Source organism: Poecile atricapillus, chromosome 2, assembly GCF_030490865.1.
Source record: "Poecile atricapillus isolate bPoeAtr1 chromosome 2, bPoeAtr1.hap1, whole genome shotgun sequence".
Taxonomy (NCBI): Eukaryota; Metazoa; Chordata; class Aves; order Passeriformes; family Paridae; genus Poecile; species Poecile atricapillus.
Genome location: NC_081250.1, coordinates 14,396,982 through 14,415,226, shown reverse-complemented (window position 1 = coordinate 14,415,226; position 18,245 = coordinate 14,396,982). Strand labels below are relative to the sequence as shown.

Below are 18,245 nucleotides of genomic sequence, written 5' to 3'. Positions count from 1 at the left end.
ACTGTTTGTCTGTAGCTGACCCATCTGTTATTTCCATCTGCTCTGCCTTTTCCTCGAGTTTACAAGATATGTGCTGAAAAGTAATACAGCTCCCATTGCACCATTTTTGCTCTTGCTTTATGCAGCCTATTAGTGTGGAAAACTGAAGGTTTAGTGCCAAGCACTTGTTAGCTTCTAGGCAAATTAATTTTCCCTGAATGAAAGAAAGAGAATTTTCTTAACTTTAAATACTTGTCTCTCTTTCCTGAGCTTCATCCTCAATAGATTCACTTTATAGATTTCCCTTTTTCACTGATCAATTCAATTGCCATTTATTTTCCCTTGAAGAGCCCTGTGGCTGGTTATCACAGAAGCAAACAGAGTGCTATGAAGTACACCTCTAAGGAATTTGAGTGTAGTGGCTCTATGGACAGCAACTTTCACAACCACCTTTTGAGAGCAACCCCTACTCTGAGCAGAGACTTTGCTCAGGTGCTTGCTGGAGTTACATCTTATATTTTAAACAGGTATACACAATGCTGCTCTTTTGAGGAGACAAGATTCAATACATTCTTTTCAAGTGTTAAAAATGATCAAGTATATGGTAATAAGTACAGTATTTTTCCCATGAGTAGTAAAGTAGCTGAAGGAAAATGTTTATACTCCATCTAATGACATACTGACAGTCTGTGCTTTGTTCATGTGTGCAATGTAAAGAAAAGATTTGTCAAACTTAACACACAGACTGCTGAGTATTTAAAGGAAACAAAATAGGTAAGAGTTGCTTAAAGCAGGAAATGTTAAATCTAAAGATTCTGATCTGGATGCAAGTTTGTCAAGCTCTCTCTGCACATGACCATGTGTTCCACAGGTAAGTTTGGCACCCAGCTGATTCCCAACCAGGCCCAATAGGCTCCCCTGGCTGCATTTGCTCCCATCTTCAACTTGTTCTCTGCCTTGGGGAATCTGGCCACGGTTGAATAAGTCCTGATGACTCCATTGGAAATTTGCAGGGAGCTTATCAGTGCAAACCTTACCACAGGAGCAGAGACTCAGAGGAGTAACACATCAAAAAATTGGCAGTACTTGGCAGTAAATCTCACCCCTGCCCAAGGGGGGTGTAACTCCTGCACAGGGTGTTACACTGGGTGGCCCATGGCAAGGGGCAGTGGTGGCAAATTTGTCCCCTTCAGTCCCAGCTGTTCAGCTAAAAAAGCAGGTTGTGGGAGTGCATTCCAGCAAGGAAAGAGAATGGGTCAGGCAAAGGGGAATGCCTCTATCCTAAACAATGAACAAAACCACCAAGGTGTCTGTTGGAGCTGCCTATTAAGAAATAAAGTTGTGATAAACTCTGTGCTTGTTGCAAGATGCTAAATAAAACCATCCATTTAATAATACCAGTCCATTTTAGTATAATAAAATACATCAGCTATGGGATATTTTATGAAAATGTTTAATTCAACTGTTTCTTTGGAATGTAGTAGTCATAGTTTGGAAATTTAAGTTACAGTTCAGTTCTATGTGTTTTTTTATGCTACTCAGTGTCTGAGAATACAAATGTCATTTAAAGTTAAGGCTTCGCTGTTCATTTTGAAACAACAATTTACAAGTGTCATATTGTCATAGAAAATAAAAATTTCTGTAAAAAAAATTTGCACAAAGTTTTATGATGGTACAAAACATGAAGCAATAATATACCAGTAAAATGAAATCATTTTACTACAGAAGATTTTTATAGTTTTTCAATAAAGAAAAAAATATGTTATTTTACACTTTAAAAATTATGAAACAATCTAAAACAATATAAACTGAACATTTTGTAACACTGCCTTTACAAATTAATAACTTTATAAACATATAATTTTTTTAAATATATTTATCAGTGCAAGATACTTTTCAATGTAAAGTTGCAGTATCATTTTTCCTTTATTGAAGGGCAACTTTAATTCTTTTACCTTTAGAGAAATCAAATCTTCAGTGCTAGATCCTCATTATCATAGTAATGTCTGAAGACCACAAAGGAGATAAATTCTTTTTAATGTTCACTATTCTCAGTATGTTAAAAGAAGGAAAGAAACCCACCAACTACCAGTTTTTCTGTTCAAATAGATCAAGACCCAGAGCTGGTCTGGAATCTATTGAAATCAGTGGGAATATTTCAAAAGGTTTTGGGCTTGGGCTCCCCAATGGGATTTTTCTCTTCAAGGCAATATAAGCATGTAACTCTTAGTCAAGTTAGTGGTCTAGAAGTTTTTTCAGCTAAGGAGAATAGACCCTTAATTCCTGACTCACACAGAGGTGGAGTGCTGAAAATAGTTTTGAAAAATCTTTTTCTTCTTTGGATTAATTAACTAGCTGCTGCAATGCCATTATGGTCAAATTACAGTGTTAGAAACCAATGAAAATTCTACCTCTGACAAAGTGAGTCTGTCGCTTGGGACATCTCATGGACTAACTTTCAGGCAAAACTTTCAGGCTTTAGGTGCACTGTTTCACCTTTTGGAGGACCCAAGGCTGAGAGGCTGGGGAGGTAGCTCTTCCATCAGTCTAAGGTTTGATGACCTGAAGTGGGTGCTTGGGTTTTCCTCATAGTCGTTGCCTTTGGGACCCCTCTGAAGTAGCAACTGTCTATGTATTTTTTCTACGGCATCTTCCTTTAAAATATTTTCAACTTCAAACCTCATTTTCACCTACTGTCTCCCTCCTTTTTCTTCAATTTCTGGGTTACTAGTGGGTTTTTTACATATTTTTCTATTTTATAGTTCATACTGGTGAAATTACACACTTCAAAACATTTGGTGCATAAATAGGGGTGGATTCTTTTGCTCCAAGTAATTCAATGCTGAATCAGCCCTTCTTTGATTATAATCCTGGACAGGATATTTCATTGCTCTTCTACAAAAGCAATTTTGGAAAAGACTAGCTCAGAAAGTCCAAATCACTTCCCCAACTCTACTCAGGAAATTCAATGAATTCAGCACTTGGTAGGTAGCACTTCCCCATGTTTGCACTGGTTTTCTCTGCTGGTTGGTGGATACCCAGGGGAAGGTTGAAGCTGCTCCCCAGTTATGGCTGTGCTGTGTGCAGGTCACTGCAGAAACCCAGGGGCTCCCCTTGCACCTGGAGGACAGGAGTGACCCCTCTGCTCCTTTGCTGCCTTGTATGGACCTATGGACCCCTGTGGGAAACATGCTCGTGTTTCTTTTTACCCTGTTGGACCAGCTGCATAGGCTGTTGAATATTATTTAACCTATAGTATTTGCCCTAACATGTTAAAAAAATTGTCACATCATTGTCAAGCACATTTTTCTGACAGCTCAGAGTACTCAGTTCATTGCATTGGTCACCTCCTGCACTTGTGGTCAACAGAAACCTCCTGGTATGAAATGCCAATTGGATATAACCTGATGGGAAGAACATACCCTACATACATTGTGGGATTTCATTCCGCCCTCACTACACACTCTTAAAGCCCAATTAGCATTGATTAGCATGAAAATACATGGTTACTGAGAGAACAGAACTCTGAGTTCAGGTAGGGGCAAGAGGAGGAAAGTTTCTTGTTCTAAAGGCAATCTTTTCTGTAAGGGAACATTTTCCCCAGTGTAATTAACAGGCAAGCTGTTCAGGATAAAAGATATGTTTCATGACATCAGGAAAAAAGATACTGTCACTTTATGCTGTTAAGAAGAAACCCAAAGTTCGACTTTGGAGGATAAAATTAAGAATTTTCCCTTATTTTTAACACAAACTCTAATAAAATCCTTTGCCATTACCAGCAAGTTAAAGCTGAAGTTTTCTTTCCTTGGCAATGGCAAATGCTTATGCAACCTACTCAGAGAGACAAAGAGAGAGAGAGAAAGAGAAGAGAAAGGGAGAGAGATTTTACATTTGAAAATACATTCTATATGAAAGAACAATAAAAGGGGATATTGCAGCTTTATACAAAAGGGTCAAGAGACATGAAGTTGAAATACAGAAAGCAGAACAATCAAGCCAGGTGGTCAAATCTGATTAGCCCCTGCCTTGGCTAAGGCTGTTTTCTTACACTGAAATATACTTTTCTTTTAGTCAGTGAGCCATCAGAATATGATTAAAGACAAGGGCGTAACTGCAGAGAAGCTGTAGTTAATGTTAACACAATGAGAAGCAGTACAAACAAAAAGGCACTTGAGAGGACATACACTAGCCAGTGCCAAGGACTTTTTTTGTTTAGTTTTTAGGCAGTTCACTTGGTTACCAGTTGTGTCTGATGATGGCACATACTCTTTTATGGAGTTCACAAGCACAAAATTTAGTACAACACTGAAAAACATCAATAAAATTTGACTGTATTGCTTCGTAAACAGAGCTGACACGCTATATCGGTACTGATGCAGCAGTACTTTCAAAAACATCCTAACCCTTCTTTGCCTATGCACAACACGAGCAATTATACACAAATACAGGTGCAGAAGTCCACTAAATTGCTGTTACTCCAATATTTTCTGGGCACTGAGCTACAGACAGCATGTCCATCCAAAGGACCCCACGGAATACATTTTGTGACAGCATCTTGGATTTTGCACAGTAAAAACAAAATTATCCATTAACGGAAAACAAAAGAGAGGGAGAGAAAGAAAGACAAAATGATCTATAAGTCAATCATACTTGGTCTCAACACCAGCATTCGATTATTTCAAATAAAACCAACAGAAAAAGCAGACTGTACATGATTCAGGTTGTTAACACAGATTGTTGTCCATGTTCATCGGTTACACACTCATTGAAGCTCCTGAGAAAAGCTTGGCTCAGTGTCATCAATGCACTTTTCAGCCTGTACAGTAAAAGATCAACAGTTCCCCAGCACGACCGAGCTATGTCCTTCCATCCCGATTCTCTGACTTCTCCAATTGCTTTACACCTTCATGCTTCCGAGTATGAATTCTGTGTGTTTAGTTTATCTTTTTTCAGTTTTACACCATCGACCAGTTCGAAGTTATAATTCTCCAGTGCAGACAAGTTCCTCTCTGACATCCCATTGTGCCAACAGGCACAGTACAGAACAACTCCACAGATGGCTCCTAAAAGCACCCCAAGTGCACTCATGGCTATGATGGTAATGAGGATTGGATCTAGGGTCTTCAGGACATTGCCTGGCTTCCTGGAGATGTTGTCATCATAGACATCACCTGTACGGTATGGAGGTGTAAACCCTGAAATTGAATAAAGAATTGCAAAATTTTCAGAACTGATCCTAGTTGGAACTCTGTTTAATGAATTGGAAATCTTGAGAAGACCATCAATTTTTTTAACATAAGTTTTTTACATAATTTTAAAACCTAGCTTCTGCAAGGTGGTCATAAATAGCTGAAAACTAATGTCACCCAAATAGCTGTGGATTTTTTCTAGACTCCTCTCCAACCTTTAAATCTGCTGCCTGTTAGTAGAGCTCTGGTTCTGCCTTGGATTAAGTGAGAGTCTTGGGAGTGACTAATGAGGCCTTGTGATTATATTTTGCCATGTTACAGTATATAGCTCAAAAATGTTGATCAGATCCTACTCAGATCAGTGTGAGAGATTAGAGCCTTAGACATTGATTAGGGAAAATCCAGCCATTTTATTTCTACTCAGTGACTTTAGGACTGGATCTTGAAGTGCAAATAGTGACAGAACTGACACAGGAGAGCACTCTGCCCTCTTGTGTAAAGTATTCACTGGGTATCATAATGTTTTCCTTCAACTTTTTAGTTTATGAAAATGATCCAAAAGCAGCAAACACTATAATTGTTGCTGGAAAAGCCAAAAAGTATTTTTGGACAAACTCACTCTCTTTCACTGAAATCAATTATAGCAATCCTGTTGACTGTAACAGAAAAAAATTAAGCTCATTGCCTGAAAAATGCAAGCATATTTTATTATTGGAACAATATGACAATTATGATCCATTTAATGATCCATTTACCGTTATCATCATTGGAAATGATAGTGCTTTGCTAGACTGGTCATAAAATGGCATTTTCAGCCAGGTCTGTAAAACATTTAACCTGGAGAGTTTTGAGCCTAATTACTGAGGCACAGTGCGAGTCATAAATTGTAAGATACAATGATAATGCTTTCTTCAGCAGTGGACAAGCCTTCAATGTAACAAAATATTGAGGGGATATAATGTGCTTGCAATATATGAATATAATGTAACAAATCAGGTATATGAAATTTGAAATGTTTGAGATAGGTACAAATAATAAAAAGTACTTATGTCCATAAGACATGGAAGACTAAAACTATTACAACCTTCAAATAAATGTAGGTCTTCTTATAATGTCATCCAGAAAAATCAAAATATCTTAACACAATATGTAGTTAGAGAACAAATCTATAAATAAATAAATAGAATGCAAAAATTCACATTAAAATACACATTAAAATTCATTCCCTTTTAAAAAAATAACACAATTTTTACCTGTTTGATTACTTTCTGGGTCTTCTTCTTCATCTATTTCATTCTCCACATCAGTTGATTCTAATGAAGCAAAAGAATTGACATTGATTATTAGGGTTACAAACACTGATTGACTATCATGCTGGCAATAATGGTATAGCAGATTTTCCTATGTCAGAGCATCATTATGGTGGCTTGACAGAGCTGTTCATTATAATGGGCTCAGAAAATTAATGGAGAAAAAAAGAAAGATTAAAAAAACTCCTCTCCGCCCAGTCTTGGCACAGTTTTAGTTATCAGCAGGGGTTTTCCATACCTGGGAATGAGAAATCAGTGTGATAAATTAGCATCTCATTCACTGTATTTAAAATTTTGGAGCCCAAATCCATCACAATTCATCAGCATAGGCATAGTTAATCACAAGAATAGTTTCACTGACTGCAGCGAGACCACTTGTGTTTGGATTTCAGACTGTGCTTTTGGGTTTAGCTCCCCCAGGCAGTCTTTGCTCAACATTTAGTTTGAACAACCCAAACATGGAAGGAGGAATGAAGTTATTTTCCGTTCTCATGCTGGAGTCAATTAACTACAGTCACTGTGGTCTCAGCACCTCTCTTGGCACTGGAGACACTGCAGGAGGACTAAGCAGTGCATCCTGCCTCCCTCCCTGCCCACTGCCACTTTGGTGCCATTTGATGAACCCCAGGGGTTGGACCACATGGTAAAAAGAGATTGTACAGTTTCCTCATTCTGCAGTGAAATTAACACGTAGCTGAAGACTGTCATGCTACCCTCAAAAGGATGTTAGCTACAAAAGGTGAGGAACACCCTCTATTATTGCTCTTAGTTGTATTGTTAACTCACACAGAATAAATTCATCTTCTTAATGCTAAGAGTTCTCATTTCTATTCCCTCTTTTATACAAAAGTAATTGTTTCATCTCCACTGTGAAGGACAGTGTTCTGTTGCTTGTGTTTATCTGGGGCTGCTGCTGCCAAATTACGTGCAGTATGCAATGTGCATATGATCAGCAGTGACTGGAATAACTCAAGACTGGCCAGGAATAAAAGGGCTCAAAGAGCATCTCAGGAATAGCCTGGCTCAGATGTGGGAAAGGCCATGTCCTAACGCTGCTTTGTCCCACATATCTGGGAGCTGACGACTACAGCAAATGAACCACAGCAAACTCAGAATGACAGGACAGCAGAGGACAGAGCAGGGGCCTTTTCACCCTATCTGCTTCTCCTGCAAGGGTTTGATATGGTCCTTTAGAAAAACTTAAGAAGGCTTGGTAGTAAGTGATATAAAAAGGGTGAAGAAATAAAATTGGATTTTGTGCATTAGTTAAAACAGGGTGCTGCAATAGGAAAAACAGAGAAATTTAAAGAGGGCAGCAATATGAAATACAGGGAGAGACTTGAGAATGTGACTATGCTGTGACCCGTGTCAGTAGGATGCCAATTCTGATCCAAACTGCTGCCATACCAAGGTGACACCAAGTGGTACTTACTATGAATAAAGCTATGGGCTGAATCAGGATATTTTCAGTTAAAACATTGCTAATAATTATTATTAGCTATGTATAATAGATAACATATATGCATTATTATTATTATTATTATTATTATTATTATTATTATTATTATTATTATTATTATTATTATTATTATTAATCTTTCTCACAGATAAAACCAGCTATCAAAACAAAATAAACAATGTTTTGGATGAGAATTCTCTATGTTCTTGCTTGTCACACTTACTTCGGCAATCCTCTTGTGCTATGTGATTGTCAATTTTAATATCATCCACAGCAATTCCTCCAGTTCCTTTTCCAATTTCTCCCTCAATAACCACCTGGAAAAACAAGATAGCGTTCACATTGTTTTAATGTTAGCACACAACTGCAGCAGTCAGGATTTCTTAATTAGTTTTTAACACACATCTTCACTTGCCATGATGTCACACTTGTGCTTCTATTGTGGCCTGAAAATCTGCATTGCCTGCCTTTATGAACTTATATAGACAAATGTAAATTATGTACTATCATGACTTTATGAAGGGCTTTTACATCAGAAAAACTGCGGCAAAGAGGCAGTTTTGTGACTGACGATAAATAATTTATAAAGTATTTATTTGGCCTCTGATAAGAAAGTGCTTGTATTACAGTAATCTGAGATACCATGAAATATTTCACTGTTATTAGTCACAGCAAGCGCACCTCATCTGTAGATGGAATATTGTCCACATAAATCCTTCAGTGACATCTTTTACTGTGGTGTGTAAAACACGACCAGCAACGTGCTGCTGGCTTTGGCCGTGGTAGCTCAGCGAGGAGCAGCCAAGCTCACCTGGTAGTGTTTCACAGACTTGTGGAGAAGAACACGTCCTTCCTTCCAGTAGTTTGCCTGGTGCCCGCTCAGGGTCCACAGCACCTGGTCGTACTCATCTGGCTTTTGGTAGCGCAGTTTGATCTTCAGGGTGCCGACGTGTGCTCCAGACATGTGGTACCAGAACGTCATGCAGTGGGCAGAGTTCTGCGAGTAAATCACGGGGCTCAGCAGTCGGGCGACTTTGCCTTTCTGGCTTTCATCAGCTTGTGAGTAAATGAAATTGCCATCTCCTACTGTGACAGAAGGACTGTGTTAGGAATAGCCACCAGCTTTAATTTTCTTTTTTAACATAAGAATCCCCGACCACCCCTGATCTTTTGCTTGCTTTCCATGCTGATGGGTCAAGCATCACAAACAAAAGAGTTGGAGGGTGTTGTTTTGGGAGCTATAGGAAAGCTGATATGCTTTAAGAAGAGGGCCACAAAGCTGATCAGAGGGCTGGAGTATCTCTCCTATGAGGAAAGGCTGAGATTTGGGGTTATTCAGCCTGAAGAAGAGAAGGCTCTGGGGACACCTTATTGCAGCCTTTCAGCCACTAAAGGGGACTTATAACAAAGACGAGGACAAACTTTTTAATAGGGCCCATAGTGACAGCCCAAAGGGTAATTGTTCTAAACTGAAAGAGATTCAGACTAGATATAAGGAAGAAATTTGGTGGGCGGTGAATCATCGACACAGGTTGTCCAGAGAGGAAGCAGATACCCCATCCCTAGAAACATTCAAGGTCAGGTTTGGAGATGTCCCTGGTCATTGCAGGGAGGTTGGACTAAATGACCTTTAAAGGTCCTGTCCAGCCCAAGCAATTCTGTTATTCTACACTTTCTTTTGGCCATCTCCTCTGCTGTTCACTGGGATGTTTTGTGCCAAAAATGAACCCTAACAACTTGCTCACCACGTGAAACACACAAGGCATTTGCTTTTGCTAAGGGAAGGAGGCACAAGCATGTTTGGTGAGACAGCATTATGTGCTCCATTAGTCAGTGTACACCTCCTGAAAACAGCCAGCCCTGGTTCAGCAGGCTTAAGAGAAATCCCTGGGGCTTACTCGATGCTAATTGTGCAAAGAGCTATTAAAAAAAAAATAAATCTCTGTTCGAAGTAACCTGTGCTCAAGGGGCGAGATTAGAATGGGAAGAATGCTGAAGGGTGAAATGGCTTTGAACAGCCGTGGTCAGGGATCAGAACTGAGATTTACAGAATGTTCCCAAATAGAGGCTGAGCATTGTCACAGATGGTGTCAGAGTTATGCCCTCGATTTTTGTAACAATATATTGGGCTCTATATATTTGTGAGCCCTTTCTTGAAAGAGTAAGGTTATAGATGGTACTTTCTCAAGGGCATAATGGATTTGTACATGTTGAAATCTGAACACCTAATACCTTTAACTTGGAAACTTACTTTTTTAATCATGCTGAGAGAGAAGCATGTGGGAGTGTGATTAGTTTGGTAACAGAAAATTGCTAAGTAAGATACTGACTATAGAGAAGTGCTTCTGAGTTACATCAGTCACACATCCATTCCAGTCAGCTTTCGAACAGTGTCTTTGCAGAGTCCTGGTGGAAAAATACGAAGCTCATCCTGGTGTGTGTATGAATAGATTGCATGTGCAATGCGCTCACACAAAAGGATAGAGTCAGCATTTCCTGACATCATCCTTTTGAGAGTAGAAAGGATAAAAGTAATAATAAGAAATACTATTTCTCAAATATTGCTGAAATAAGCATAAATATCACTGTTTATACTAACACTTAAAAGAAAGAAAAGTAAAAAGAGGCAAAAGAAGGTGTTTTAGAAGGGTGGTGCTTTATCAGCATTGGTCTTTGCCTATACATAACATCCTTGAATTTCATGTGAAACAGTATAATTGAGACTCGCTGGATTGCAATGCTATAGACCTGCACCAATGAAGACAGGAAGATGAGCATTGCTACTCTGATGAGCATAAGAAGGACAGAGTATGGAGATGGGAACCAGGAATGAAGAATGGAGTGGGTTAAATCCAGTGGCTAGACCTAATAAATAAGAAACAAATTTATTTCTTCTAACATGAGACAAGGGGGTTTTCTTTTCTTTGCATCTTTCTGTGAGCAGTGGAGATATCCTGCCCAATATGCATGTTTATAGGAGAAGATGATACCAAATTGTAAAAAGAATTAGGCTTTTAATTTTTTTTTTCTGTCTTCCTGCAGTAACATCTTGTCCAGCTTCTTAAGGAATGCTTATGTCTATATGTTCTTTCCAACTTTGCTTCTGTGCAGAGCAGCACAACATGTGCAAATCTCATCAAAGAATGGTAATAGGGAAATCCAGAGGGAGGAAAAAAGGAAAATAATCACAGCATTAGGATGGCTGTCTGAGTTGGAAGACCTAACACTGGCCAGATTTCATCACAAGATATATAATTTGAAGTGACATCCAGTGTATCCTGCTGTCTTCAAGCAATTGCTGTTGAAGATTACTTCTGTGTATACTTTTCAGCTTTACACGTGTCTGAGAGAAAGATATGCCTGGGAGTTGCTCACTGTGGTTCTCCCAGCACAGAAAGTGGCCTTGTGCAGCTGAGGGTTTGTCTGGGACATCAGTGCCATTCAGACCCACCCCACTCTGTGCAAGCTGGCAGGTGAGTTGTGAACCTGGCAGGTGAAGGTGCTCTTAGAGTTCAAGGAAAATTTTGGAAAATATTCAAAGTGCAGAAGAAGAAAAAGGGACTGCCTGTAAGATTTACTAAAGCTGCAGCTCATGGAACAAATAAGTTTTCTGTACTAGCAGGGCCCAGTGGAAACAACAAAATCTCATTTGAAGAATATAATTTCTTCATCTCCTGATTGAAGACAGGTTCTCTCTCTATAATCCTTGATGGCAAAGTGCAGATAGCTCTCATTTTCAGAATATTATTGCAGTGCCAGGTCAGGAACTCTGTCTTCATTGTCTTAATTAGAGCTTTACTTATGCATGCCTTTTAGATTTTGTCAGTCTCTGGCTAACATAGCTTTTAACCTCCTTTCAATGTCAGATCCTACTGAGCCATTTCACTTTACTCTACATCAATTTTTCCACCATTACAGCCTTCACTTCAGCTAACTGCATTTAGTTAATTTGATGCCATTTATTTGTACAATGCCATTTATAGTCAAAGTATTACAAGTTTTTTTTCCCCTGAAACTACTGTACTTGTCTTAAGATTCAATTGAAAGTGTCTCAGAATTTAAAAAGTCCAATTTTGTCTAATTTCCTTGTCATTCTCATTAAGCAAAGGGTAGCAGAAGTGGGAAGGGGAATTCATCTCAACCCATTTGATTAATCTGCACGTATGCAAGCAAGAACACTAAAGTGAGAGGCTGTGCAGGTCACACAGTGCCCTCCCTTTTCCACTAGCCTGCAGCAAATTTATTGCCTAATTATGCTGAGCTATGAGTTAGTTACTACAAAACAAACCAATCAATTCCCCAGGGTGATATTTCTTGACAAAATGCTTGTGAGCAGAGGATGGCTATAATCTCCAACTCCTGCTGGAAAGGAGAGGGGCGTGGTAACGCACCCATCTGGGAAGTTTCACTTACATACAATAATTTCCTGTGGTGGGTAGTCCCTGTAACTACAAACAGGAATAATGCGAGGTCATTAGCTGACTGACTGTATTAGTTGGTCAGTGATATTTGTAAAATATTTGGTCATTCAGGTATTTTTCTACCCCAGGTGATGATTACCCAAAGGCAAGTCAGGGGAAGTGAATATCTTCAGTCCTGACAAGAAACAATCTCTGCTTTCCCCAACAGAAAGGCCAATTACATTCAGTTGTGATTACCTGTAATGGATTAGGTTTACTAGAGAACCGTCTTTGTGACTTTATGTATTTTAGGTATAATTCACTCTCCTGTGATTTTGGAAGATGCTGGTATTACACAGAACAATCTCATCCCATGTAAAACAGCTACATCATGAACTCATGATTACCTGTGTGGTCTTGAATCGGCCCAGTTTTGCTGGTCAGGATTGCCCATCTTAAATCCACCTGGTTGTCATGCTCCCATTGGCACAAAGTCTTTTGGGATCCCCAGCCAAAGCCACAGTTGTATAGTGGCAGCTCTGCAAGGAAAGATGGAAAAGTGGGGATGAAATGTGATTATTAATTGCATAGTTCAGATTTTGTACTTCAAAACAAATGCATACATTTGACCATCAACAGAACCATTCCTCCCTGAAACGCTGAGAAGCCATAGCAAGAATAGCTCTCCTGGGAAAGAGATGAAAAATCATTATTTTTTGAAAAAGATGTGGTTGCTTCTTGTCTCTTTATGACCCATATTATGGGATTTTTTTTTCTATGGTTAGATTAATTCTTCTGATTTACCCACATTATCTGATAACTGCATCGCAGCATATCAGACTCATAAAGAAAGCTCTGGCCTACTAAACAGATGTATTTTCTGGTTGTCAATATCTCTTTGCACTGTAATGGTGCCACAATTTGCAATTCACAATGAGATTTGGACAAAAATAAGAACAACCAGAAACATTAATAGAATGTCCTTGGCAGGAAAGGATTTCTGGTGAAGTCTACAGTTCTTGGCTTCAATAAGGAATTTTTTCAGCATCTTCCAGACAGCTAAGTAGGCCCACAAGATGGCAGCATTGAAATGAACAAATTGAGAGGGAAAAGGGACAAATGTGGCTGATTGCCAAATGAACTCAAAATAAGCTTCAAAACAAGCCCTGCGTAAAATAAGGGAAGTCTGGTATTATGGTCAGGATGAGATCATATCTTGTTTTCAGCTTCTTTTCAATTCTGCCCAAAGGTTTAATACATTGTAGCTTATTTTCTTCAATAGAACTTGGAATTTCAATGGAAAGATTATACAAAGATAGCATATAAATCCTTTGCATTTCTTATTTTCAGAAGCAGTTTGAGATCTTTTGAGCATTTCGTTCCTACCCCATTGGTATGAACTTTTATCTCACCTTGAGCAGTGACAATTCCCAGTAGACCAATACCCTCCCAACAGCAATGTGACCAAATCTTGGAGTGTTTTCTCAGGCATGACTCATTCCTTATTAAAGGAATAACTTTGGTTTACTTTAATGAGATGCTTTGTGCAAGTATGAACTAAGAACAAAGGACTCTTCCATCAATATCAGCTCTCGGGGAAGAATTGTGTTTCTTGCCCATTATTAATAAAAAAAGCCAGAAAAGATAATGCAACCCCTAGAATGTGCTTGTTTATTGTGGGAAAATAATGAGAAAAATGGGAAGTGTGTTGAGACCTGCAGTTGGCCAGACCTTTGAAGTGGAGCTCTTCCAGTCTGAAGAGGCAAAGACCTCCTCCACATACTGAGCTGCCAGGGAACACTGGTAAGGCTTTTGAACTCACAACCCAAATTTTAATGGAAGGTAAACTAGAGTAATAATTTGAACAACACAAAACCTCAGGTGAGTAGGTTGATACAGAAGGGATATAAAAAGGGTTCATCTATCATTCTCTCCTTGCTTGCTGTGTCCTTGTTTGGCAGGCCTCTGCTCCCAGACACAGTTTTTTCTCAACTCACTGGATTCCTGCATTGCAGCCACCGTGTCCTCTCCTCTCTGGGCCCTAGAAAATTTCATTCTGTCAGCAGAGACATCTGAGCCTATTGGAACTCCTGCCCCTGTGCTCTGCCTGTCAGTGCCCTGGCTGTGCTGTGGTGTCTCTCTGCACTGAGCCCTCATTCTTCACTCCTTTCTTTCATCCTCCCCATCCTGCCTGCCTCCCCCCTCTCTCCTGCTGGCCTCCAGAGGGGTCTACTCTGCATTGGCACGAACGCAGCATCCTCGTTGGGAACAAATGAATTCAACAGATAATGTCTGGCACAGGAATTCAGTGTGGAGGAAAGATGTTTCCCGGAGCACCCTCGCCCTTTCTAGGAAAAAAGCAGATTGTGGTGAATAATCTCTCTTTGGGCTCAAAATGTTGAAGAAGCAGAACTCAGTCTATGCACACGAGTGCAGAAAGGCAATCCATTATGTCTCTTTCTTCAGTATATGAGGTATTTTTTTTCTAGACAATGGGGCCATGATCAAAGACATCTTGCCCAAAAGGGGACATCTGAAAATCAAGGGGGATTTTAAAAGAAACAGAGTGACATTCCAATGAATTAAAGAGTTTTAAGATTGTGAAAAATCGCCTTTCATTGTCAAGGAGGTTCCTAGGGAGAGCTATATTGCATGGCTTTGACATCAGAGCCATGAGACAGAACTTCAGAAAATGTTTTAGAAAACGTAGAACAAAATTAATCTTATTAATCACGAAAGATTATATCATGCAAAGTAGTGATAGCCTGTGTGGTATTCAAACCACAAGAAAGGAGAACAGTGGTAGATAGATCACATCCATCTGAAGATACCACACAGTATAAATGAGCACATAGCACAAAGACATTGATAGGACTGGTATTGTTCAACTCTGAATAAAAATAAATAGCAGAATACATAGGAGAAGTATGTAAATGAGTGATGAATCCAGAGACACAGAACAGAGCAATATTCTGGTTTCTCCATTTCACAGCCTAAATAATGTGAGATATCCAGTGAAGCTCAATGTGGATCAAAGGAAAAAAATTCTCATATGATGTGAGTGGTACTTGCACCCTTGAATGCTGCTAAGATTGAACACAATTCAAAGAGAACTGGACACTGACATGGATAAGGAAAACATCCAGAATTTAATTGTTAATTCTAAAGTGCAGGAAGTGACAAAAACCTTTTACTTCATGCTCTGATGACAGTTCTGAACTCTGGGATCAAAAGGAGAGTTTCAAAACAGAGTTAGATTTCACAGCTCCTTCTAATAAATACTTTCTTACACTTTCATTTGAAATATATAGTCCAGGAAATTGGCAAAGAGCCTAAGTCTGATATGCTTTGCCATGCCTGTGTTCCTTGGCTTCAGAATCATGGTGCAGCATAAAAATGAACTTGTTTTCCATGCAGAAGTAGAATCCACTGAAACTGAGGAGAATTTGACCAGTAACCTGCACGCAGCTAGCTGTCTCTTGCTGGGTTCCTATTCCTTTCTCAAAAGTTACTGTGTTACTATATTCCTCAGACAATCACAGCAATGGGATTGAAGGTCAAAGGCAAGGTATTTCAGAGTGCTCTTATTTTATGAGCTTCTTAAACATGCCATTTCTTATTGCCTATTCTTATGTCTCTTCCAGTGCTTCTTCCAGGGACCCATAAAAAAGGAAAAATAGGCCTACTAGCCAATTAATAATGGACACTTGTAGCATCAGGATAGGTTCATTATGGTTCAGTATGGACAATGGATCTGAATGGATTTGAAAAGACAGACTAGTTCAGCCCTTCTATTAAAGGTCCCAGGGGGCTGATGCAGTAGCTCACAGCAGGCTACAGGCAATGTGTCCTCTTCTTTGTCCTTGAACCATAGCTTGGCAGCTCTGGTGGAAGGAAGGAAACTAGGGACAAGTAGCAATTGTTGGGCTCCCTCTGCAGTGCTGGCCCATTCCCATGGTAGGATAATTCTCCTGCCAATAGGTGATTGATCTCTGAGTTTGTGTGTAATGAGAGGACAAAGAAAACCAGCTATTATGTAACCAAATAGCAGCAGCTCAGATGAGAATCTGGGAGGGAGGTGTGACGAAATCCCATATGCCTTTTTCAAAACGTAGGGTACGTGATACTGAATTAAAACAGATTTATCCTCGCAAAGAATAACCAACAGCTGTACTTTTTGACCACATCTTGCTCACAGCTGGGACCATTACTGCACATGAGCAAGAAAGTAATTTGAAAATCTAGTTGAGTGAGTTTCTTGTGAGTCCATTAATCTTTTGTGGCCCACAGACTTTGACATATATTTATAACTCTTCCAACAAGAGGCAAGAAGAAGCATGATGGCATTAAAGATGATATGAAAGTGCTCTCTAAGATGCTCTTGCCAAAGGGTAAATCAACATTAAAATAGGAAATTACAAACATAATTTGGACTACTTCAAAGTAGTATATTTAGTCTGATTTGTATTTGCATTTCACCTTTTTATACCATTTATGCTGGCAGCACAGAATTATCTTAAATGATAGTAAATGATAATTTAACAGCCTTAATATCCCTTTACTGATACAATGTTGCTCCAGCATAAATGAGAGTTAGACCTATTCTAGCTTTAAATTATTTCTTAGCAGAGATTTTAACTTCAGGATTTTTTAGTTATATTTTTCTGAAATAGCTATTACACGTGTGAAAAACAAGGTACTTCTCAGAACAGTCTGCTTTACAAAGGACTCAGATTACACACTGAGAGCACGTAATGTAAATGAACAGCTTGCTCTGTATGTAAATAGCTAAGAGACAAGCATTTCAAATAGTCCTTTAGAATTGAAAAATATGTGTTCAAAAAGATTAGATGTTGGAAGGTCTTAGGGCTGAGGACTGAGGTTTTTACCTTGACAGACAGATTTGTGAAAGGCATCTTTTTAAGTCTGAGGAGGAAAGTAGATCCTCTCTTAAAAAAAAAAATAAAATATCCAAACCTTTAAACATTTTTTGCAGTTTGAAATCATGATTCTTTTTTATTTTCTTTCAATTCAGTCCCCTTGAAATGAACTGTAGAGGACTCCTTGATGGAACAGCTTGTTTACAAACAGAGGCTTTCCAGCTATTTGCTCTTTACTGTTTCTGTAGTGTATGAAAGCTGGTTGGAATAGGATAATCTCAGGCTTTGACACACACAAGCATGTTAGCCTGGGATAACAAGATTAGGGACATTTGCAGGCTGAACACAGGCAGTAGGACAGTGGTACATGGTGCTGGCACCTATTGCAGAGTACTTGTGCCATGGCAGGCGCTGCTGCTGGGAGGGCTGGTCAGTCTGTCCCCAGCCACTGTGGCACAAGCTGCTGTGGCCACCACTGGCAGCATGCAGCTCATGCAGGGTCACCTTGGAATAGCTCCTTGGCTTGGAGCTCTTCATTTACCTCATGGTGCATTAACACCTTAAGGTAAACCAGGCCTTAAAGGGAATTAAGGCCAAAGCTGAAGGTTCAGTCCTTGATGTGTTAAATTCCTACCTTGTTCAGCTTGAGAAGAGCTGAAAGAGTGCACTTATTCTCAGGCAGCAGAGGGCCAGGGGCCCCCAAACAGCCATGGAACATCAAGGGCAGTTTAAACCACGTTATTTGTGGCTGATGGAGCAGACTCGCTCCCGGCCTCATGGCCCCAGCTCCGTGGGCTTCCCCATGGCACTTGGGTCCAGCCACATCCCTTCAGCAGAAGGAAATGTTTCACCTCCATGCCAGGAGGGGTTTCCCCATGCTGAGCGAAATTTCTGTCTGCCCCTTTTTGGGAGTTTTTGGCTGGTTTTCAGTGAGGGATTATGAGGCAGCTGGAAACCTTTATGTCTTAAACTGGAAATTCTGGAAACCTTATTCTTATTTATTAGCGTCTGGCTGATCTCTATCTGTG

General features: G+C 39.5%; 1 protein-coding gene across 5 annotated transcripts in view; it reads right to left on the bottom strand.

Annotated features, from left to right (window-relative positions):
* Window positions 1-1,416: 1,416 nt before the first annotated feature.
* NRP1 (neuropilin 1) overlaps window positions 1,417-18,245 on the bottom strand; it is a 115,407-nt gene continuing 98,578 nt past the window's right edge. For 3 of the 5 annotated variants that reach the window (XM_058830871.1, XM_058830875.1, XM_058830872.1), the window contains exons 14-18: window positions 12,745-12,876; window positions 8,749-9,023; window positions 8,161-8,254; window positions 6,422-6,481; window positions 1,417-5,174 (exon numbers count right to left, since the gene is read on the bottom strand). In XM_058830871.1, the coding sequence (XP_058686854.1) occupies window positions 4,885-5,174; window positions 6,422-6,481; window positions 8,161-8,254; window positions 8,749-9,023; window positions 12,745-12,876 (851 nt within the window). In that variant the 3' untranslated portion in view covers window positions 1,417-4,884. The remainder of the gene's footprint in view (window positions 5,175-6,421; window positions 6,482-8,160; window positions 8,255-8,748; window positions 9,024-12,744; window positions 12,877-18,245) is intronic. The other 2 variants (XM_058830874.1, XM_058830876.1) reach the window with 1 other exon arrangement.